The sequence below is a fragment of the Macaca nemestrina genome, chromosome 18, assembly GCF_043159975.1.
Source record: "Macaca nemestrina isolate mMacNem1 chromosome 18, mMacNem.hap1, whole genome shotgun sequence".
NCBI classification, from domain to species: Eukaryota; Metazoa; Chordata; class Mammalia; order Primates; family Cercopithecidae; genus Macaca; species Macaca nemestrina.
The window spans coordinates 88,740,617-88,764,521 of record NC_092142.1 but is presented as its reverse complement, the minus strand read 5'-3'; the positions used below and the strand labels follow the sequence as shown (position 1 = coordinate 88,764,521).

The window sequence follows — 23,905 nt, the reverse complement described above, 5'->3', positions numbered from 1 at the left end:
GTCTCTACTAAAAAATACAAAAAATTAGCCGGGCACGGTGGTGGGCGCCTGTAGTCCCAGCTACTCGAGAGGCTGAGGCAGGAGAATGGGGTGAACCCGGGAGGCGGAGCTTGCAGTGAGCTGAGATCCGGCCACTGCACTCCAGCCTGGGCGACAGAGCAAGACTCCGTCTCAAAAAAAATAAATAAATAAATAAAATAGGCCGGGCGCGGTGGCTCAAGCCTGTAATCCCAGCACTATGGGAGGCCAAGACGGGCGGATCACGAGGTCAGGAGATCGAGACCATCCTGGCTAACACGGTGAAACGCCGTCTCTACTAAAACATACAAAAAACTAGCCGGGTGTGGTGGCGGGCACCTGTAGTCCCAGCTACGTGGGAGTCTGAGGCAGGAGAATGACATGAACCTAGGAGGCGGAGTTTGCAGTGAGCTGAGATCCGGCCACTGCACTCTAGCCTGGGTGACAAAGCGAGACTCCGTCTCAAAAAAAAAAATAAAATAAAATAAACAATAAAATAAAATAAAATAACCTTCAGTAATAACGCTCCCTTGACCACTGAACACTGAATGTCATTGGCAAATGATACGGATTTTCACTGTCACAATTATATTTGAATTTCACAAATTACATATTATTCCAAGGATCCAGACTAGCCGCACAGATAAACCTTTGATTCATTAATTTTTCAGTTTGTTTTTTTCTGCGCGCGCACACACACACACACACACACGCACAGTAAAAGCCTTGTAGATAAAAACAGACTTTCCCGTGGAGATACATTGGAAACAAACGACTAGAAATTGGCATGGTTGGCCAGGCACAGTGGCTCGCGCCTGTAATCCCAGCACTTTGGGAGGCTGAGGCGTGCAAATCACCTGAGGTCAGGATTTGAGACCAGCCTGACCAACGTGGTGAAACCCTGTCTCTACTAAAAATACAAAAATTAGCTTGGTGTGGTGGCAGGTGCCTATAGTCCCAGCTACTCAGGAGGCTGAGGCAGGAGAGTTACTTGAACTTGGGAGGCGGAGGTTGCAGTGAGCCGAGACCCCTCCATTGCACACCAGCCTGGGCAACAAGAACAAAACTACGTCTTAAAAAAAAAAAGGAATTGTCTGCTTTTTTTAAAAAAAACATTCTGTTGCCCAGGCTGGAGTGCAATCACGGTTCACTGCAGTCTTGACCTCCTGGGCTCAAGTGATCCTCCCACCCCAACCTCTTGAGTAGCTGGGACTACAGGTGTGCACCACCATGCCTGGCTAATATTTTTGTAGAGACAGCGTTTTGCCAGTTGCCCAGACTGGTCTCAAACTCCTGAGCTCAAGCCATCCGTTCACCTCAGCCTCCCACGGTGTTGGGATTGCAGGCCTGAGCCACTGTGCCCGATCTGTCTACTTTTCTACCGAGAATTTCATCAACAGTTGATGATTTCTCACATTATAATTTTAAGCTTCTATAATTATTGTAATTTTTTTTTTTTTTTTTTTTTTTTTTGAGACCAAGTCTTGCTCTGTTGCCCAGGTTGGAGTGTAGTGGCGCAGTCTCGGCTCACTTCATCCTCTGCCTCCTGGGTTCAAGCAAGTCTCTTGCCTCAGCCTCCCGAGTAGCTGGGATTACTGGTGCCCGCCGCTGCGTCCAGCTAATTTTTGTATTTTTAGTAGAGATGGGGTTTCACCGTCTTGGCCAGGCTGGTCTCGAACTCCTGGCCTCGTGATCCACCCTCCTTGGCCTCCCGTACTGTTGGGATTACAGGCATGAGCCACCGTCCCTGGCCTGTAAATGTTTTAACTTATGTATTGATAATGTGTTTTTAGATTCAGTACATTACAAAAACAGGCACGTATTGCAGTCTCCAGTTTTTTGTGTTTTTTTTTTGAGATGGAGTTTTGCTCTCGTTGTCCAGGCTGGAGTGCAGTGGCGTGATCTCGACTCACTGCAACCTCTGCCTCCCGAGTTAAAGCGATTCTCCTGCCTCAGCCTCCCGAGTACCTGGGATTACAGGCATGCACCACCATGCCTGGCTAATTTTGTATTTCTAGTAGAGAGAGGGTTTTACCATGTTGGTCAGGCTGGTCTCAAACTCCCGACCTCAGGTGATCCACCCGCCTCGGCTTCCCAAAGTGCTTGGATTACAGGCGTGAGCCACCGAGCCTGGCCTCCAGTTTTTTGTTGTTGTTGTTGTTTTTTTTTTTTGAGACGGAGTCTGGCCCTGTCGCCCAGGGTGCAGTGCAGTGGCGCGACCTCGGCTCACTGCAAACTCCGCCTCCCAGGTTCACACCATTCTCTGCCTCAGCCTTCCGAGTAGCTGGAACTACAGACATCTACCACTACACCTGGCTAATTTTGTTTTTGTATTTTTAGTAGAGACGGGGATTCACCGTGTTAGCCAGGATGGTCTCGATCTCCTGACATCGTGATCCGCCCGCCTCAGCCTCCCAAAGTGCTGGGATTGCAGGCGTGAACCACCGCACCCAGCCCAGTTTTTTTAAGCAATTAGTTTTGGCTTGGTGTGGTGGCTCACACCTGTAATCCCAGCAGTTTGGGAGGCCAAGGTGGGCGGATTATGAGGTCAGGAGTTGGAGACCAGCCTGGCCAACATAGTGAAACCCCATCTCTACTAAAAATATTAAAAATTAACTGGGTATAGTGATGCATGTCTGTAATCCCAGCTGTGTGGGAGGCCGAGGCAGGAGAATTGCTTGAACCTGGGAAGTGGAGGTTGCAGTGAGCCGAGATGGCGCTGTTGCACTCCAGCCTGGGCGACAGTGCAAGACACCATTGCAAAAAAACGAAAAAGAAAAAATTTTGGAAGGCAAATAAATTAGAAAATAGCTTATTGGCATTGCCTGCTTCCAGGTTGCTCACCATTTCTCACTGTATTGAACGCAGACCAGTGGCTGCTCGGGAGAATGGTGGCTGCTGCAGGCTGTTAGTGAGGTTCCACTCGGTGGCCTGTGGACTGAGCACAGCTGTGACTGTACCTGCCTACCAGGTACATGTCAGAGCACTGGGAAATCCCTGCCTGATTTTGACACAACCATCAATGTGAGTCAAGAGGAGCAGGGTTATCTCTGAAGTAATTGGAAAAACAATGTAATTGAAAGAGCCTGCTGGAGTTCTCGATTGTGCTCCTTTGGAAAAAGATGATAAAGTTCTTGGTCAGAAAGTATTCTTTACCTTGCTTCTTTTGTGTCGTGGGAACGTAACGAATACGAATGCGTAACTCTGGGTTCGGGTGTTGCCACCAGTTTTATTGTGCGCTGCTTGGGTCATCAAATTCTAATTTTTATCTCACGTTTTTCCCTTTGTATCTATTTTCCCCCTTTAAAAGGCATTTTTTGTGCGTGTGCTGCATCTTAAAATAAGGCATTTTATTTTATTATTTTTATTTATTTATTTATTTTTTTGAGACAGAGTCTCGCTCTGTGGCCCAGGTTGGAGTGAGTGGCATGATCTCATCTCACTGCAAGCTCTGTCTCCCGGGTTCCCGCCATTCTCCTGCCTCAGCCTCCCGAGTAGCTGGGACTACAGGCACCGCCACCACGCCTGGCTAATTTTTTGTATTTTTAGTAGAGACGGGGTTTCACCGTGTTAGCCAGGATGGTCTCGATCTCCTGACCTTGTGATCTGCCCGCCTCGGCCTCCCAAAGTGCTGGGATTACAGGCGTGAGCCACCGCACCCGGCCAAAAATAAGGCATTTGAAACAGCAAGTCTTTGGTTTTAGATTTTGTCTCATGTGTTAAGAGAAAGCTGTGGTTTTGTTTTGTGTTTAAGGCTCTGCTTTGCAGGATCAGGCCTCAAGGCTGGGGGTTCCCGTGGGTGTTCTCTCAGCCGGGATGGTTGCCTCCAGCGTGGAACAGGTCTGCACAGCTGCAGCGGAGACCAGTCACCCTGTGCTGCTGACTGTGGAGCAGAGAGTAAGACACCAGCCAGGATGAGGAGACCTGCCCATTGTTACTTTTAAGGTGGTTGGGAAAACAGGACATTTCTTTAATATTGTTTCAGGTAATCTGTTTTTTAAAAAATGTAATCTGTCTTTTCAGAAGAAGCTGTCTTCCCTGTTAGAGTTTGCTCAGTATTTACTGGCACACAGTATGTTCTCCCGACTTTCCTTCTGTCAAGAATTATGGAAAATACAGGTAAATTTGAGATTGCAACTCTGGCTCTCCAGTGTTCCAGGCAATGTTCTGTTGATCGAGATGGAGGCAACAGAGTACCTGGGTTTTCTCGGGAATTCTGCCGAGCTTCTCATTAATTACAGACAGTGGATGAAAAAGGGTTTAGAAATCATCTGTGGATTGGAAAGAAAGTACCTTCAATTACCATTTTTGTCACTATTTACCTATCATTAGTAACTAGTTTATTAGAATAAAATATATTACAAAACATGTTTAGCCTTCTTGGGTTTATTATTATTAAGAATTTTCCAGGGCAGTATAGTAAACTATTAAAAAAAAAAAAGTATGTAATTTTTTTTCAGAGACAGGGTCTTGCTATATTGCCCAGGCAGGTCTTGGACTCCTGGCATCAAGCAGTCCTCCCTCTTGGGCCTCCCAAAGTGCTGGGATTGCAGGGATGAGCCACCATGCCCAGCCTAATGATAAAATATACAAATGATTCTTACCTGCTCTTTTTTGAAGCATTTTGAACTTAGTAGAATTATAGACTTTCGATGAATGGAAAGAATGCAAAACATTTGGTGGTACTAAACGAAATTAGTAAATACACAGAAAAAGCAAAGAACCAAGGTGATCATTTATTCACCTTGGTTCGTCATTTTTTTCCCATTCTTTTTTCTTCTTCTTTTTCTTTTTTCTTTTTTTTTTTTGAGATGAAGTCTTGCTCTCTCGCCCAGGCTGGAATGCAGTGGCGCCATCTTGGCTCACTGCAACCTCTGCCTCCTAGGTTCAAGTGATTGTCTTGCCTCAGCCTGCTGAGTACTTGGGACTACAGGTGCCCACCACCACACCCAGCTAATTTTTTGTATTTTTAGTAGAGATGGAGTTTTACTGTGTTAGCCAGGGTGGTCTCAAGTATCCTGACCTCATGATCTGCCCACCTTGGCCTCCCAAAGTGCTGTGATTACAGGTGTGAGCCACTGCGCCTGGTGTTTTGGTTTTTTTTTTTTTTTTTTTTGAGACGGAGTCTGGCTCTGTCGCCCGGGCTTTAGTGCAGTGGCCGGATCTCAGCTCACTGCAAGCTCCGCCCCCCGGGTTTACGCCATTCTCCTGCCTCAGCCTCCCGAGTAGCTGGGACTACAGGCGCCCGCCGCCTCGCCCGGCTAGTTTTTTTGTATTTTTTTTAGTAGAGACGGGGTTTCACCGTGTTAGCCAGGATGGTCTCGATCTCCTGACCTCGTGATCCGCCCGTCTCGGCCTCCCAAAGTGCTGGGATTACAGGCTTGAGCCACCGCGCCTGGCCTTATATTTTTGAGACAGGGTATTGCTCTGCTGCCCAGGCTGGAGTGCAGTGGAGCAATCTTGGCTCAGTGCAACCTCTGCCTCCCAGGTACAAGTGATTGTCCTGCCTCAGCCCCCGAGTAGCTGGGATTACAGGCACGTGCCACCATGCCCAGTTAATTTTTGTATCTTTAGTAGAGATGAGGTTTCACCATGTTGGCCAGGTTGGTCTTCAATTCCTGACCTCAGGTGATCTGCCCATCTCTGCCTCCCAAAGTGCTGGGATTACAGGCGTGACCCACTGTCCAACCTTTCCCATTCTTTTATCTAGCATACATTATAGGGTTCATTAGATTTTTCAGTTACTGCTTTGGTCCCTGCTCTCATTGTCATCTAGCTGGGGAAACAAGCCACTAAATCCACAAGAAGTGCGATGCTACAGGTGCTCACAGGTTTACGAAGAAGAAGATAGACATGCCTATCAGATTGGAGAGTTAGGGAAGCCTTCCTGCACAGACTGAAGAGTGTGAGTTAGGGGGATGAGAAGGGGAGGCCACAGGGAGATCAGGGCACTGTGACTGGGACACAGTGTTCAGTGAGTGGCACAGGGTCTGAGCTACATGGAGGGTTATCAAATGGGAGAGGGTTGAGTGAGAAAGACAAGGGACACGCACAGGGCACACTGAAGGCTGACCTTTGTCGTGGCAGCTACGAGGAGCCAGTGAAGGCTTCTGAAGGAGCGATTGTCATGTCAGGTGTTTGTAATACTGTGTTGGCTGCAGTGTGGAGAAAGAGTTGGAAGTAGGCTCCACTGGAGCCCCGGCTGAAGCAGTAGGAAAAGGGAAGGAGAAGCAAGTGTTGGGCAATGGTATGTGCGTGCCCAAAGGCCAGGGGGTTTGAAAACAAGGACAGTTTTGTAAAAAACGATGTATTTCAGGCTCTGATTTTTGCTTGATGTTAATTTTCAGTACAGCGTGGTTTTGAAGAACCTAGGCTGAACATTTTGTAGGAAAATGCACGCATAAAGGACTCAAACTACTGTTTTTTTTTTTTTTCCAGAATTCTTTGTTGTTTGAAGTGGTGTGGCATCTTCATGTACAAGGCATCGTGAGCCTGGAAGAGCTGCTGGAAAGGTAGCGTACTAACGATGATTCGGTGTTACTGTTTTTGCAATCTAGTCTAGTATAAATTATATTTCATAAGCCCAAAATCAGATGGGTTTCATTTTTGGCTTTGAAATATAACTTATACTAGACTAGATTGCATTGCATATTTATACTAGACTAGACCTGGAGGAACTGTTGTTTCATTATTTCAAGAGAACATCTGTGTTTTTTTGTGTGTGTGTTTTTTTTCTTTTTTATGGTTTTTTTTTTTTTTTTTTTCTGAGACAGAGTGTCACTCTTGTTGCCCAGGCTGGAGTGCTGTGGCACAATCTCGGCTCACTGCAACCTCCACGTCCTGGTTTCAAGCGATTCTTCTGCCTCAGCCTCCCAAGTCGCTGGGAATACAGGCGCCCACCTCCTCACCCAGCTGATTTTTGTTATTATTTATTATTTTTTTTAGAGATGGAGTCTCGTTCTGTCGCCCAGGCTGGAGTGCAGTGGCACAATGTCGACTCACTGCAACCTCTGCCTCCCGGGTTCGTGCCATTCTCCTGTCTCAGCCTCCCAAGTAGCTGGGACTACAGATGCCCGCCACCATACCCGGCTAATATTTGTATTTGTATTTGTTTTTTTTTTTTTTTTTTTGAGACGGATTCTTGTTCTGTCTCCCAGGCTGGAGTGCAGTGGCACGATCTCGGCTCACTGCAAGCTCCACCTCCTGGGTTCACGCCATTCTCCTGCCTCAGCCTCTGGAGTAGCTGGGACTAAAGGCACCCGCCACCATACCCGGCTAATTGTTTTGTATTTTTAGCAGAGACGGGATTTCACCATGTTAGGCAGGATGGTCTCGATCTCCTGACCTCGTGATTCGCCCGCCTCGGCCTCCCAAAGTGCTGGGATTACAGGTGTGAGCCACTGTGCCTGGCCAATGTTGGTATTTTTAGTAGAGACAGGGTTTCACCGTGTTAGCCAGGATCTTGATCTCCTGACTTTGTGATCTGCCCGCCTTGGCCTCCCAAAGTGCTGAGATTACAGGCGGGAGCCACTGTGCCTGGCAATTTTTGTTATTTTTAATTGAGATGGGGTTTCGCCATGTTAGCCAGGCTGGTCTCAAAAGTCTTGACCTCAGGTGATCCACCTGCCTTGGCCTCCCAAAGTGCTGGGATTACAGGCGTGAACCACCTTGCCTGGCCTTTTTCTTCGTTTTGAGGTGGAGACCCACTCTGTCACCAGGCTGGAGTGTAGTGGTGTGATCTGGGCTCACTGCAACCTCCACCTCCCAGGTTCGAGCAATTCTGCCTCAGCCTCCTGAGTAGCTGGGACTGTAGGTGTGTGCCACCACATGCAGCTAATTTTTGTATCTTTAGTAGAGACAGGGTTTCACCATGTTGGCCAGGATGGTCTTGATTTCTTGACAGTTCTTGGATTACAGGCATGGGCCACCATGCCCAACCGGAATAATATTTTTTATTTCATTTTTTTGAAATGGAGTTTTGCTCTTGTTCCCCGGGCTGGAGTGCAGTGGTGTAGTCTCGGAACACTGCAACCTACGCCTTCTGGTTTTAAGCGATTCTTCTGCCTCAGTCTCCCAAGTAGCTGGGATTACAGGTTACCCGCCACGACGCCCGGCTAATTTTTGTATGTTTAGTAGAGATGGGGTTTCTCCATGTTGGCTAGGCTGGTCTTGAACTCCTGACCTTGGATATGCCTGCCTTGGCCTAGAGCAAAATTTCATCTCAAAAAAAAGAAAAAAGAAAGAAAAACCTGCTGCCTAGGATATATGCACCTAATCTCAGAGCACCAAAATCTATGAAGCAAAAATGGCCAGAATTAAAGGGAGAAATAGACATTCCAGCAATAATCATTAGAGATTTCAATACCCCCCTTTCAGTAATGGATAGAACAAGTCAGATTAAGAATGATACAGGCTGGGCGCAGTGGCTCAGGCCGGGCACGGTGGCTCACATCTGTGATCCCAGCACTTTGGGAGGCCGAGGCAGGTGGATCACAAGGTCAGGAGATCGAGACCATCCTGGCTAACACAGTGAAACCCCGTCTCTTCTAAAAATACAAAAAATTAGCGGGGCGTGGTGGCAGGCGCCTGTAGTCCCAGCTACACGGGAGGCTGAGGCAGGAGAGTGGCATGAACCCAGGAGGCGGAGCTTGCAGTGAGCCGGGATCGCACCACTGCACTCCAGCCTGGGCGACGGAGCGAGACTCCGTCTCAAAAAAAAAGAATGATGTAGAAGTTGAATGCTAGAAACCAGCTGACCTGACTGACTGTGGAATACTCCACCGAGTAGCAGAATGCGTATTCATAAGTTTAAATGGAACAGTCCCCAGGATAGAGCATAAGGTTTAGGCCAAGGCCAGTTGCGGTGGCTCACGCCTGTAATCCCAGCACTTTGGGAGGTCAAGGCAGGCGGATCACCTGAGGTCAGGAGTTCAAGACCAGCCTGTCCAACATGGTGAAACCACGTCTCTACTAAAATTACAAAAATTAGCCGGGCATGGTGGCAGGTGCCTGTAATGCCAGCTGTTCAGGAGGCTGAGGCAGGAGAATTGGTTGAATCCAGGAGACGGAGGTTGTAGTGAGCTGAGATTGTGCCATTGCACTCCAGCCTGGATGACAAGAGTGAAGCTGTCTCAAGAAAAAAAAAAAAAGATTCAGGCCATAAAACAAATAGGAATACATTTAGAAGGGTTGAAATCATTCAAAATATGTTCTCTAACCACAAATGAATTTAATTAGAATCAGCAACATAAGGGAATTGGGAAAATCCACAATATTTGGAAGTTGAACAACATAATGGGTCAAAGAAGTCGAAAGGGAAATTAGAAAATAACTTGAGCCTGGGCGAGGTGCCTCACACCAGCCGTCCCGGGCGCGGCGACTCACACCAGTCATCCAGCACTTGGGGAGGGCAAGGTGTGGGACTCCTGAGCCCGGGAGTGTGAGTCTAGCCTGGGCAAAGTAGTAAGACCTCCAGCTGGGCGTAGTGGTCCGCACCTGTTGTCCCAACTACTCAGGAGACTGAGATGGAAGGATTGCTTGAGCCTGGGAGGTTGAGGGTGCAGTGACTGTGATTGTACCGCTGCACTCCAGCCTGGGTGACAGCAAAAAACTGTCTCAAAAAAAGAAATTGAGACATATGGCTCAGCTGAATCCCCTGATGATGGGACTGAGTTGAGCCATCGGTCTGTCTGTGTGTGTCTCCAGCCATCCCGACATGCATGCCGTGGGAGCATGGCTCTTCAGGAATCTGTGCTCCCTTTGTGAACAGATAGAAGCATCCTGCCAGCATGCTGACGTCGCCAGGACCATGCTTTCTGGTACGTTCATGACAAGACGCGGGTTTTTGGGTAAAACTCATTTTGATCTGTGATAATGCCTTTTGCTCTCAAGTGCTCTGGGAGACAGAACAGCCTCTCTCCCTGTGGCCATGGGGAGAGGGTCCCCATGGACACGGCTCCCAGTCTTAGCCTGTTGTGGGTTCACATTTAACTTGACTGGTGTGGAAATAGTAAGTTGGCCCATTGACATGTGTTTAAGTGTTTCCATGCACCTTTCCCATAGAGTGACCGCAGCTGCTTCTGCCCTCTGAAGCAGCAGACCCCTGCTTTGCCAGTAATTCCTTTTTTTTTTTTTTTTTTTTTGAGACAGTCTCCTTCTGCTGCCCAGGCTGGAGTGCAGTGGCATGATCTTGGCTCACTGCAAGCTCCGCCTCCCAGGTTCAAGTGATTCTCCTGCCTCAGCCTCGTGAGTAGCTGGGACTACAGGCATGCGGCACCATGCCTGGCTAACTTTTTAATTTTTTGTAGAGACGGGGTTTCATTAGGTTGGCCAGGCTGGTCTTGAACTCCTGACCTCGTGATCCACCCGCCTTGGCCCCCCAAAGTGCTGGGATTATAGGCGTGAGCCACCATGCCTGGCCTTCCTGAGGAATGATATTACGAGAAAAACTTGGGACTGTAATGTTCCCCCATAAACTAAGAAGGTGCTGAGAGACTGAGAATGGCTCGGACCAGTCCAGCCTGACGAGGACGTACACTCAGTGCACTCCCGGATGGCGGCAGGACAGCCCTAGAGAGCTGCCCCACCCGCATCTCGAAGGTGCATTTAAGCTCAATTTCCGGCTCTTTGCCTGCTGTGTTTGAGTGATGAGACTCTTTTCCTTGGTGAGATTTCATATCCTCTCTGGGATATTTGGGTTCTTAGGGACACCTGCTGAGAGACCCATCCCACTACAAATGACGCCTACTAATAAAAATTAGGCTGGGTGCGGTGGCTCACACCTGTAATCCCAGCACTTTGGGAGGCTGAGATGGGTGGATCACGAGGTCAGGGGATCGAGACCATCCTGGCTAACACGGTAAAACCCCGTCTCTACTAAAAAATACAAAAATTAGCTGGGCGTGGTGGCGGGTGCCTGTAGTCCCAGCTACTCGGGAGGCTGAGGCAGGAGAATGGCGTGAACCTGGGAGGCAGAGCTTACAAGTGAGCTGAGATCGCGCCACTGCACTCCAGCCTGGGCGACAGAGCCAGATTCCGTCTCAAAAAAAAAAAATTGATGAGAAACTGATCCGTACAGGTAACTTGTGAGTTTTTCCTTTTTCCTAAAGCTTTTTGGTGGCATGAGCGCCTTAGCATTCCTGAGCTACTGTGACCTGGTCCCAGATAGGTTAAGTTTAAATCAAAGTTAGAAAATATTTTGGATTTCAGTCCTTTTGATCTTAATTTTTATTTTTATTTTTATTTTATTTATTTATTTATTTATTTATTTTTTTTTTGAGACGGAGTCTGGCTCTGTTGCCCGGGCTAGAGTGCAGTGGCCGGATCTCAGCTCACTGCAAGCTCCGCCCCCCGGGTTTACGCCATTCTCCTGCCTCAGCCTCCCGAGTAGCTAGGACTACAGGCGCCCGCCGCCTCGCCCGGCTAGTTTTTTGTATTTTTTAGTAGAGACGGGGTTTCACCGTGTTCGCCAGGATGGTCTCGATCTCCTGACCTAGTGATCCGCCCGTCTCGGCCTCCCAAAGTGCTGGGATTACAGGCTTGAGCCACCGCGCCCGGCCTGATCTTAATTTTTAAAAAGCTGAGAATCCCTTTCCTCGCCCATCACATTCCTGAGAATAGGATGCTTCTGGGTCTCTCTAGTCCTCTAGTCTTGGAGATTGGTGGGCGAGAGAATCCGTGAGACCTTCCTTGGAAACTACTTTTATTTAAGCGAAGAAAATTGGGCTGGGTTTAGTGAGTCATGCCTATAATCCCAGCACTTTGGGAGGCCAAGGCGGGTGGATCACAAGGCCAGGAGTTCAAGGCCAACCTGGCCAAGAGGGTGAAACCCCGTCTCTACTAACAATACAAAAATTAGCTGGGCGTGGTGGCAGGCACCTGTAATCTCAGCTACTTGGGAGGCTGAGGCAGAGAATTGCTTGAACCCGGGAGGCGGAGGTTGCAGTGAGAGCGATCGCGCCATTGCACTCAAGCCCAGGCGACAGAGGGAGACTCCGTCTCACAAAACAAGAAAGGAAAAAAATCTTCCTATAAATTTGTTCCCTTTCAAATAGAACTGCAACAGGAAAGCATCTGGCTCATCTAAGGGTTCTGATTGGGTCTTGTGAATGCTAGTGTGGCTGTGGTCAGTTGAGCAGTAACTTCTGTAAGGTTCCTCTCAGGCTAGGAGCTGCTCACAGGGGTCCTGGTGGGCCCAAGCCGTATGCTCCTCTGAAGTGGATGGTCTGTGCCGTTCACAGTTGCTTGGAGACCACGATGTTCATAAATACTTTGGTTTTGTGGTTTTTCAGATTTTGTGCAAATGTTTGTTTTGAGGGGATTTCAGAAAAACTCAGATCTGAGAAGAACTGTGGAGCCTGAAAAAATGCCGCAGGTAGGAGGAAAAGTCAAGTGAAGAGTTTGGAGAATCGGCCTCATGAAAATAGACTGCAGCTTGTCCTTATTCCAAGTGTTGAAATGTATCTATGTGTCTCTCTTTTGAAACATGCGGTTTGCAGTATTTATGGGGTACATGTGATACTCTTATGTGCATGGAGTGTAATGATCTAGTCTTTATATAGAGTATCCATCACCTCCGGTATGGATCCTTTCTGTGTGTTGTCAACATTTCAAATATTACAGTTATTTTGAAATATACAATCAGTTGTTAACTGTTGCCGCCTCACTGTGCTGTGGAACATGAGAACTTCTGTCTAGCTGTATGTTTGTACCCGTTGACCAACTCTCATCTTTTCCCCACCACATATACCCTTCTCATCTCTGGTATCTCTCATTCTACTCTACCTCCACAAGATCCACTTTTTAGCTTCCACATATGAGTGATAACGTGCAATACTTGTCCTTCTGTGCCTGGCTTATGTCACTTCACATAATGGCCTTCAGTTCCATTCCTGTTGCCGCAAATGACAGGATTTCACTTTAAAAAAAGAGAATAGCCAGCCGGGCGCTGAGGCTCACGCCTGCAATCCCAGCACTTTGGGAGGCCGAGGCGGGCGGATCACAAGGTCCGGAGATCGGGACCATCCTGGCTAACACGGTGAAACCGCTTCTCTACTAAAAAAAGAAAAAAAAAAAAAAATACAAAAAATTAACCAGTCGTGGTGGCAGGCACCTGTGGCCCCAGCCACTCGGGAGGCTGAGGCAGGAGAATGGTGTGAAACCTGGAGGCAGAGCTTGCGGTGAGCTCAGATTGCGCCACTGCACTCCAGCCTGGGCGACAGAGTGAGACTCCGTCTCAAAAAAAAAAAAAAAAGAACAGCTGAGGCTGGGCTCAATGGCTTGTGCCTATAATCCAGCACTTTGGGAAGCTGAGACTGGTGGATTCCCTGAGGTCCGGAGTTCAAGACCAGCCTGATCAACGTGGTGAAACCCTGTCTCCTAAAAATACAAAAAAATTAGCCGGGCGTGGTGGCGCATGCCTGTAGTCCCAGCCACAGGCGTGGAGGCAGGAGAATTGCTCGAACCCAGGAGGTGGAGGTTGCAGTGAGCCAAGATTGCGCCCTGCACTCCAGCCTGGGTGACAGAGCGAGACTCCATCACAGCTGACTAGTATTCCATTGTGTGTATATACCGCGTTCTCTGTATCCAGTCATCTTGTTGGACACACAGGTTGATTTCATACCTTGGCTATTGTTAATGGTGCCGCAGTAAATGTAGGAGTACAGATGTCTCTTCAGCCGACTGATTTCCTTTCCTTTGGCTGTACGCCCATTAGTGGGATTGCTGGATCATATGGCAGTTCTTTTTTTTTTTTTTTTTTTTGGAGACGGAGTCTCTCGCTGTTGCTCAGGCTGGAGTGCAGTGGTGAGATTTCAGCTCTCTGCAACCTCTGCCTCCTAGGTTCAACCGATTCTTCTTCCTCAGCCTCCTGAATAGCTGGGATTACAAGCGTGCACCACCATGCCCAGCTAATTTTTGTATTTTTTTTTTTTTTAAGAGGCGGGGTTTCACCCTGTTGGCCAGGATGGTCTCGATCTCTTGACCTCGTGATCTGCTTGCCTTGGCCTCCCGAAGTGCTGGGATTACAGGTGTAATCCTCCGTGCCAAGCAAAAGTGAGGCCTTCTGGGCTGGTAGTTCTGTTTATAGAACTACCCAACTATTTAGAAACCTCAATACTATTTTCCATAATGGCTGTATTAATTTACATTCTCACTAACAGCATATATGAGTCCTGTTTGCATCCTCACCAGCATTTGTTATCTTTTGTTTTCTTTTTTTTTTTTTTGAGACGGAGTCTCGCTCTGTCACCCGGGCTGGAGTGCAGTGGCCAGATCTCAACTCACTGCAAGCTCCGCCTCCCGGGTTTACACCATTCTCCTGCCTCAGCCTCCCAAGTAGCTGGGACTACAGGCGCCCGCCACCTCGCCCAGCTAGTTTTTTGTATTTTTTTAGTAGAGACGGGGTTTCACCATGTTAGCCAGGATAGTCTCGATCTCCTGACCTTGTGATCCGCCCGCCTTGGCCTCCCAAAGTGCTGGGATTACAGGCTTGAGCCACCGCGCCCGGCCCTTTTGTTTTCTTGATAATGGTCATTCTAACTGGAGTGAAATAATAGCTCATTGTGGCTTTGATTTGCATATTCCTGATGATTACTGATACTGCCTTTTATTTATTTTTTTTTATTTTATTTTTTTTTTTTTTTGAGACAGAGTCTCTCTCTGTTGCCCAGGCTGGAGTTCAGTGGCTCGATCTGGGCTCACTGCAAGCTCCGCCTCCCGGGTTCACACCATTTGCCTGCCTCAGCCTCCTGAGTAGTTGGGACTACAGGCGCCCGCCACCATGCCCAGCTAATTTTTTGTATTTTTAGTAGAGATGGGGTTTCACCGTGTCGGCCAGAATGGTCTCGATCTCCTGACCTTGTGATCCACCCGTCTCAGCCTCACAAAGTGCTGGGATTACAGGCGTAAACACTGTGCCTGGCCTTTTCTTATTTCTATTTATTTATTTATTTATTATTATTATTTTTTTAGACGGAGTCTCGCTCTGTCACCCAGGGTGGAGTGTGGTGGCGCAATCTTGGCTCACTGTAACCTCCGCCCTCTGAGTTCAAGTGATTCTCCTGTTTCAGCCTCCCGAGTAGTTGGGATTACAGGCACCTGCCACCGCTCCTGGCTAATTTTTTGTTTTTAGTAGAGACGGGATTTTGCCATCTTGGCCAGGCTGGTGTTGAACTCCTGACCTTGTGATCCACCCACCTCGGCCTCCCAAAGTGTTGGGATTACAGGTGTGAGCCACTGTGCCTGGCCTATTTTTTCATCGTCTTTTTTTTTTTTTTTTGAGGCTGAGTTTCGCTCTTGTTGCCCAGCCTGGAGTGCAATGGCGTGATCTCGGCTCACCACAGCTTCCCTCCGCCTCCTGGGTTCTAACGATTCTCCTGCCTCAGCCTCCCAAGTAGCTGGGATTACAGACAGGCATGTGCCACCATGCCTGGCTAATTTTGTATGTTTAGTAGAGATAGGGTTTCTCCATGTTGGTCAGGCTGGTCTCAAACTTCTGACCTCAGGTGATCCACCCACCCCAGCCTTCCAAAGTGCTAGGATTAGAGGCGTGAGCCACCGCACCTGGCTGATAATGGCCATTTTTTTCATACACTTGGTGGCCATTTGCATGTTTTTTGAAAATGGTTAGGCCGGGCATGATGGCTCACACCTGTAATCCCAGCACTTTGGGAGGCCAGGACGGGTGGATCACCTGAGGTCAGGAGTTCGAGAACAGCGTGGCCAACATGATAAAACGCCATCTCTGCTAAAAATGCAAAAATTAGCTGGGCGTGGTGGCGCATGCCTGTAACCCCAGCTACTAGGGAGGCTGAGGCAGGAGAATTGCTTGAACTCAGGAGGAGGAGGATTTGGTGAGCTGAGATCGCACCACTGCACTCCAGCCTGGGCACCAAGAATGATACTCCATCTCAAAAAAAAAAAAAAAAAAAAAAAGAATATGTTTAATCATGTTCTTTGTCCACTCTTTTTTTTTTTTTTTTTTTTTTTGAGACAGAGTCTCACTCTGTTGTGGGCTAGGCGCCTGTCACCTAACCTGGCTAATTTTTTGTATTTTTAGTAGAGACGGGGTTTCACTGTGTTAGCCAGGATGGTCTGGATCTCCTGACCTCATGATCCACCCACCTTGACCTCTCAAAGTGTTGGGATTACAGGCGTGAGCCACTGCGCCCGGCCCTTTGTCCACTTTTTAAATGGGATTATTTTTGTTTTCCCTGCTGAGTTGTTTGAGTTCCTTATATATTCTGGATATTAGTTCCTTGTTGGATGAATAGCTGGCAAATATTTTCTCCCATTTAACAGGTTTTCTGTATTGTTTCCTTTGCTGTGCTGAAGCTTTTTAGTTTTTATTTTCAGTTTTTTTTTTTTTTTTTTTTTTTGAGACGGAGTCTTGCTCTGTCGCCCAGGCTGGAGTGCAGTGGCTGCATCTCAGCTCACTGCAAGCTCCGCCTCCCGGGTCTATGCCATTCTCCTGCCTCAGCCTCCCGAGTAGCTGGGACTACAGGCGCCCGCCACCTCGCCCGGCTAGTTTTTTTGTATTTTTTAGTAGAGACGGGGTTTCACCGTATTTAGCCAGGCTGGTCTCGATCTCCTGACCTTGTGATCCGCCCGTCTCGGCCTCCCAAAGTGCTGGGATTACAGGCTTGAGCCACCGCGCCCGGCCTTATTTTCAGTTTTTTTTGAGACGAAGTTTCACTCTGTTGCCCAGGCTGGAGTGCCGCGGCACGACCTCGGTTTACTGCAACCTCTACCTCCCAGGTTCAAGCGATTCTCCTGCCTCAGCCTCCTGAATAGCTGGGACTGCAGGTGCCACCACGCCCGGCTAGTTTTTCTATGTTTAGTAGAGATGGGATTTCACCATGTTGGTCAGGCTGGTCTTGAACTTCTGACCTCATGACCTGTCCGCCTCGGCCTCTCAGAGTGTTGGGATTACAGGCGTGAGCCACTGTGCTGGCCTTTTTTTTTTTCGTTTTTTTGAGATAGAGTCTTGCTCTGTCACCCAGGCTGGAGTGCTGTGGTGCCATCTCGGTTCACTGTAAGCTCCACCTCCTGGGTTCACGCCATTCTCCTGCCTCAGCCTCCCAAGTAGCTGGGACTATAGGCATCCGCCACCACGCCTGGATAATCTTTTTTGTATTTTTAGTAGAGACAGGGTTTCACCTTGTTGTTCAGGCTGGTCTAGATCTCCTGACCTCGTGATACGCCCGCCTCGGCCTCCCAAAGTGCTGGGATTACAGGCGTGAGCCACTGCCCCTGGCCATTTTTTTGTATTTTTAGTAGAGACAGAGTTTCACCTTGTTTTTCAGGCTGGTCTAGAACTCTGACCTCAGGTGATCCACCCACCTCGACTTCCCAAAGTGTTGGGATTACAGGCACGAGCCACCATGCCGGCCTAGTTCTGGGTTCTCTGTCCTGTTCCGTGGGTCTGTGTGTGTGTGTGTATCAACCTCATGCTCTTTTCATTTCTGTAGTCTTGTAGAATGGTTTGAGCTCAGGCGGTGTGATTTTTTTTTTAGCTTTGTTCTTTTTCCTCAGGATTGCGTTGGTTATCTCTGTTCTTTCTTGGTTCCATGTGGATTTTAGAATCTTTTTTTCTATTTCTGTGAAGAATGTTATTGGTATTTTGGTAGGGATTGCATTGAATCTGTAGATTGCTTTGGATACGTCCCAAATTTTCATTCCCTTTTGGAGGTTCCTGAGCCAGTGGCTGACATTTCTATACTGCAGTCTGTGGGCTTTGTTTGAGGAAGTCTGTTTTATTGTTACCATGAGTTGTTCCCTGAGTAGCGGTGTGCTTTAAGCCCAGGAGATGTGAAGAAGGGAAATGGACAGTGGCACCTTCTCACCGTCTTCTGGCTCTAGAGGCATCAAGGGTGAAAGTCTTTAGTTCCATAGCCCAGATTCAAGGCGTGTGCTTCCTCTCTCCACTGCAGTACTGCAGCAAAACTCTGTGCCTGCTAAAGCCAGTGTCCTGCCCAGTCCTAGGCTCACAGCCTCAGGCCATGCTGAGAGCAGCCTTAGGGTAATTCCAGAAAGTTCAGCCTTCTGACTCTGGGTCCCTTCATTGTTGGGATACTTTCTAGACCTATGAAGTTTTTTAATTTGTAAAGTCCGTTTCTTAGAGTAACAAGTAATAATTCCTTGTGTGATGCAGGTATCACACAAATTACAGAAAAGTACCACGTGATGGTAATTCACATTCTATTCTGACAGGTCGCTGTTGATGTACTGCAGAGAATGCTGATTTGTAAGTTAATTGCCCTGTGGCCCAGACTGTAAATGACTTAGTTTGCTTATTAGCAAGTCTGTCCGTTTTCTGCCTTTCCATTTGAGGTGTTTCTCCCCCGTATGTTTCACTGTGTAGAGTCCTGGTACTGGAATGCCCTTGTTTTGGTTGTAATTTGGTGTGGATTTACCTTCCCATTCTTACTCTGGTTTCCAGTTCCTAGCGGCTTTAGATTTAATTTTCAGAGCTGTGAAGGGATACCATGTTAATGTGTGGGTAACAGGGAAGCGTTTTATTGTCTGTGTTTTGATTAATGGCTTCCAGATTGTAGACGTCTTGATGGATGTGGGCCCTCTGGAGAACTGGAAGTGGGTCCCATGTCCGAAAGCACTGGGGGATTGTTTCTGGGGGGCTGCCACTGTATGCTGACATCTGTTTTCTGTTCCTGGCTCTGTCGTCAGTTGCACTTGACGCTTTGGCTGCTGGAGTACAAGAGGAGTCCTCCACTCACAAGACCGTGAGGTGCTGGTATGTTCTTGAGGGTGGCCTGCCTGAGTGTGCTGCAGGGAGGTTCCTGCCAAATTAAAGAGCCAAGACATTTTAAACACTTCCAGAGCTTCAGCAGCCCACTCCTGAGCACACTTCCTCTGCCGGTTACGATAATGTGCGTGAGGAGGAGGCGACCATGGGAAAGCCCTGGGAATGCTCCGGTCAGCCTTTTCCCCGTGAGGATGAGGTCGGAAGGTGCGCCCGCTGCAGGATCCTGTTCCGCCTCTGGAAGTCCTGCACCAGTGCTTTGTCCCGCTCACTGTGACCTCCTCCCCTCTGTGGAGTCTCCCCTTGCTCCTCCTCCCCTGGGTGTGGTCCAGGCTCTAGAGCTTGCCCTGCCTCTCAGCCCCCCACATTTCCAGAACACACGGCAGCCGCGCCTCTACAGACTCCCGCTGCCTGCCCTCCACAGGTCCTGCTCAGATTCACCAGTAGGCAAAGCTTGGGCCTATTTGCTTTTTCTCTCCACGGCCCTGTGGAGATGTGCGGAGACCTCTACAGGTGGGGAGGCGGAAGCTGAGGAGTGGGGCTGGGTGGAAGGTGGACGTCGGGGTTTGGTGGAAATGGGGCTCTGGGGTTTGCTTCCCTCTAATGTGGTCAGGGGACCTTGAAGTGAAGTCTTGAGAAACCCGTAGAATTCCCCACCGTTTCCAGGCCTTGTAAGAAATCAGTAGAATTCCCCACCGTTTCCAGGCCTTGTCAACCTTCTTATTCTTTAATTAATTTGCTCCTTATTTCGCATCCCTCACAAGTAACTGTTTAACTGCTCAATTAAATGTGTTGTACCATTTGGTACTTTTAGTGAAACAGTGAATAAAGCACTGTGATTTTCTGAATGTTTGTGTGAGCATCAGTTAGCTTAGGCTGCCGTGACGAAGTGCCAGAGACTGCAGTGTGGATGCAGATGTGTTTCACAGCAGTGGAGGCTGGAAGTTGGAGGTCAGGGTGCCCCCGAGGTTGGGTTCTGGTGAGGACCCTCTTCCTGGCTTGCAGGAGACCTCCTTTTTCTGTGTCCTCATGAGGTAGAGAGGGGGAGAGCAAGCCCTCTGGTGTCTTCTCTGGGCGGTTATCTCATCATCACCTAGGCCTTCTCAGCACCCACCTGGAGAGGCTGGGCTTCAACAGAGGAACTTTGTGGGGATACAGTTTAGTCTGTGGCAAGGGCTTTTTAAAATAATCTTCATGATAAGATTATTCACACTGATGTCCTGAGCGGCAGATAACAACCACTGACCTGCTGCTTTTTAAATTTTGTAATTAGTTGCCAATAATTTATTTTTGAGACAGAGTTTTGCTCATGTTACCCAGGCTCGAATGCAATGGTGTGATCTCTGCTCACCGCAACCTCTGCCTCCCAGGTTCAATCGATTCTCCTGCCTCAGCCTCCTGAGTAGCTGGGATTACAGGTGTGCATCACCATACCTAGCACGAGCCTGTAATTTTGTATTTTGTATTTTTTAGTAGACACAGGGTTTCATTGTATTGGTCAGGCTGGTCTCGAACTCGTGACCTCAAGTGATACGCCCACCTGGGCCTCCTAAAGTGCTGGGATTACAGGCACGAGCCACCGCGCCCAGCTGGACCCTTGATTTTCTTACCTGGGGAGTCGGCATAAAGTACCCCTTGCTGGTTGCAGGTTTTAAAGCCTCAGGGGGTCTGGGCTGGGCTTTGGTGGTCTGTATGGGCCTACTGGGGTATAGCAGGCTAATAGACCTCAAGTGCTCTTGCCACCTAGCTCTGTGACCCCATTCTCCCCTAGAACGTCCTGTTCTCTCACACAGATGGCCCAGGAAACCGTAGTCCCTTCCATTCCTTCCTCATCTTCATGGACAGAGCTGGCCTCAGCCCCTGTTGTGACTGCAGTGTTTGAGGCCCTGGTGTGCTGGGCTCTTCTCCTCGCAGGCTTGGCACGACCCTCTGGGGGAGTTCCGTTTTGCAGAGAGTGCCGCTGAGGCCCCGTGGGGTTGGCTTCTGCTGCTCCACTCCTGGGTGCGGTGCAGCCTGCCCTTCCCAACCTGTTTCCTTCTGCTTGCCTCCGCTGCTCTGCTCCGTGGGCTTCGCCATTGCCTTGTCTCCTTTATCGTTGAATTGCCACCTCCTTGGATTCAGTTTCACATCCATGGTTATAGTGGCCTGGCCAAGAAAGCCCCTTCCTTCTTTAAAGAAAGGGCGAGGGCCGGGCGCGGTGGCTCAAGCCTGTAATCCCAGCACTTTGGGAGGCCGAGGCGGGCGGATCACGAGGTCAGGAGATCGAGACCATCCTGGCTAACACGGTGAAACCCCGTCTCTACTAAAAATGCAAAAAATTAGCCGGGCGAGGCGGCGGGCGCCTGTAGTCCCAGCTACTCGGGAGGCTGAGGCAGGAGAATGGCGTGAACCCGGGAGGCGGAACTTGCAGTGAGCCGAGATTGCGCCATTGCACTCTAGCCTGGGCGACTAAGCGAGACTCTGTCTCAAAAAAAAAAAAAAAAAAAAAAAGAGCGAGGCCGGGCGCGGTGGCTCAAGCCTGTAATCCCAGCACTTTGGGAGGCCGAGACGGGCAGATCACGAGGTCAGGAGATCGAGACCATCCTGGCTAACACGGAGAAACCCCGTCTCTACTAAAAAAATACAAAAAACTAGCCGGGCGAGGTAGCGGGCGCCTGTAGTCCCAGCTACTCGGGAGGCTGAGGCCGGAGAATGGCGGCAACCCGGGAAGCGGAGCTTGCAGTGAGCTGAGATCCGGCCACTGCACTCCAGCCTGGGCGACAGAGCGAGACTCCATCTCAAAAAAAAAAAAAAAAAAGAAAGAAGGAAGGAGAGGAGGGGAGGGGAGGGGAGAGGAGGGGAGGGGAGGGGAGGGGAGGGGAGGGGAGGGGAGGAGAAAGGGCGAGCCTGGGCCAGGCGCAGTGACTCAAGCCTGTAATCCCAGCACTTTGGGAGGCCGAGGCGGGCAGATCATGAGGTCAGGAGATCAAGACCATCCTGGCTAACATGTGAAACCCTGTCTCTACTAAAAATACAAAAAAAAAAAAAAAAAAAATTAGCTGGGCATGGTAGCAGGCGCCTGTAGTCCCAGCTACTCAGGAGACTGAGGCAGGAGAATGGTGTGAACCCTGGAGGCGGAGCTTGCAGTGAGCCGAGATCGCACCACTGCACTCCAGCCTGGGTGACAGAGGGAAACTCCGACAGAGGGAAACGCTGTCTAAAAAAAAAAAAGAAAAAGAAGGGGCGACCCTGAGCCACAGTTTGTGCTGGGATCGATGAGTGGCGTGCAGGGCACCCTCCCTTTCCTGAACCCTCTTTCTGCTGCATTGGCAGGTTCGGCGTGTTCAGTGGACACATGCTCGGCAGTGTCATCTCCACAGATTCTCCGAAGAGGTTCTTCAGTCACACGTTGACTCAGATACTCACTCACAGCCCTTTGCTGAAAGGTGGGCCCCGAGCGGAGGCTGCTCAGTTGCTGCCCAGTTTGGGGATTGTTGTTGCGCTGTTGCCTTGGTAACGCTGACGGGAGACGCCAGGAGCTCTGGGACCTCAAGCAGAGATTGGGTCCTGAGGTGCCTGAGATTGTTACTGAATATCCTTTCATCTGAAAGGAACAGATTCTTACAAGAAAATTCAAAACTATGAGTGGACAAAATAATTGTCACTAAAATAGAAATACCTCTTTTTTTTTTTTTTTTTTGAGTCGGAGTCTTACTTGCCCAGGCTGGGGTGCAGTGACACAATCTCAGCTCACTGCAATCTCCGCCTCCCAGATTCAAGCAATTCTCGTATCTCACCCTCCCAAGTAGCTGGGACTACAGGCACCAGCCACCATACCCGACTAATTTTTTGTATTTTTAGTAGAGGTGGCATTTCACCATGTTGGACAGGCTGGTCTCAAACTCCTGACCTCAGGTGCTCCGCCCAGCTCGGCCTCCCAAAGTGTTGAGGTGTTGGCATTACAGGCGTGAGCCACCGCACCCAGCCTAAATTAGAAGTATCTTTTTATTTATTTCTTTATTGGAGACGGAGTTTCGCTCTGTTGCCCAGGCTGGAGTGCAGTGGTGTGATCTCGGCTCACTGCAGCCTCCACCTCCTGGGTTCAAACATTCTCCTGGTTCAGCCTCCCAAGTAGCTGGGATTACAGGCGTGTGCCACCATGCCTGGCTAAATTTTGTATTTTTAGTAGAGAGGGATTTGACCATGTTGGCCACGCTGGTCTTGAACTCCTAACCTCAGGTAATCCACCCGCCTCGGCCTCCCAAAGTGGTGGGATTACAGGCATGAGCCACTGTGCCCAGCTGCTGTCTAGTCTTTTAAAACTTGGTGTTTGGGTATGCACCTTCTGCTGGAATACCTGATCACCCAGCACAACTCACATTATCTTTCTGCTGGCTGCCCTTGCCTTGCTGGGACTGTGTGATGGTTCTCAACTAGACTGGGTGTCACGTTTGATGGCCCGGGCATCATCTGCCCAGTAGGTGTCCTGTCACCCATGTATGACAGACTGTTTCCGAGATTCCACTCTTACGAGTGGGGCCGAGATGGACACTTTGAGCTTTCTCTGTGTCTGGCATATCCCCAGGGTAGATGCTCAGGCAGGAAGTGGGTGACAGGTGGAGGACGAGGGATGCATGGATGGCTCCCGACAGGTGCTGTGAGGTGCTCGGGGCTTTGTCATCACTTGGCCGAGCTGAGCTTCCTTTGAACAGCATCCCCACCATAATTGGGTTGTTGACAGTTATTTTATCCCCACCATGATTGGTTTATTGACAGTTTATTTTATTTTATGTATTCATTTTTTTGCTTTTGAGACAGAGTCTTGCTCTGTCACCCACGCTGGAGCGTGGTGGCGCGATCTTGGCTCACTGCAACCTCCGCCTCCCAGGTTCAAGCAGTTCCCTGCCCGAACCTCCTGAGTAGCTGGAATTAGAGGTGCCTGCCACCATGCCCGGCTTCTTTTTGTATTTTGAGTAGAGACAGGGTTTCACCATCTTGGCCAGGCTGGTCTAGGCCTCGTGATCCACCCACCTTGGCCTCCCAAAGTGCTGGGATTACAGGCATGAGCCGCCGCTCCCAGCCTTATTGACAGTTTAGAAGCAGGAAGGTTGAAATGCAGTTGGTCCGTTGGGAAATATTGATTGTGAA

At 49.1% G+C, this 23,905-nt stretch overlaps 1 protein-coding gene across 1 annotated transcript in view; it reads left to right on the top strand.

Annotated features, from left to right (window-relative positions):
* The window catches only part of LOC105488898 (FA complementation group A), a 79,959-nt gene that overhangs the window by 2,637 nt on the left and 53,417 nt on the right, over nt 1-23,905 (top strand). Inside the window, exons 4-11 of the mRNA XM_071083700.1 lie at nt 3,773-3,915; nt 4,042-4,137; nt 6,457-6,530; nt 9,724-9,836; nt 12,309-12,391; nt 18,229-18,262; nt 18,703-18,769; nt 22,091-22,270. Coding sequence (XP_070939801.1) covers nt 3,773-3,915; nt 4,042-4,137; nt 6,457-6,530; nt 9,724-9,836; nt 12,309-12,391; nt 18,229-18,262; nt 18,703-18,769; nt 22,091-22,270 — 790 coding nt within the window. The remainder of the gene's footprint in view (nt 1-3,772; nt 3,916-4,041; nt 4,138-6,456; nt 6,531-9,723; nt 9,837-12,308; nt 12,392-18,228; nt 18,263-18,702; nt 18,770-22,090; nt 22,271-23,905) is intronic.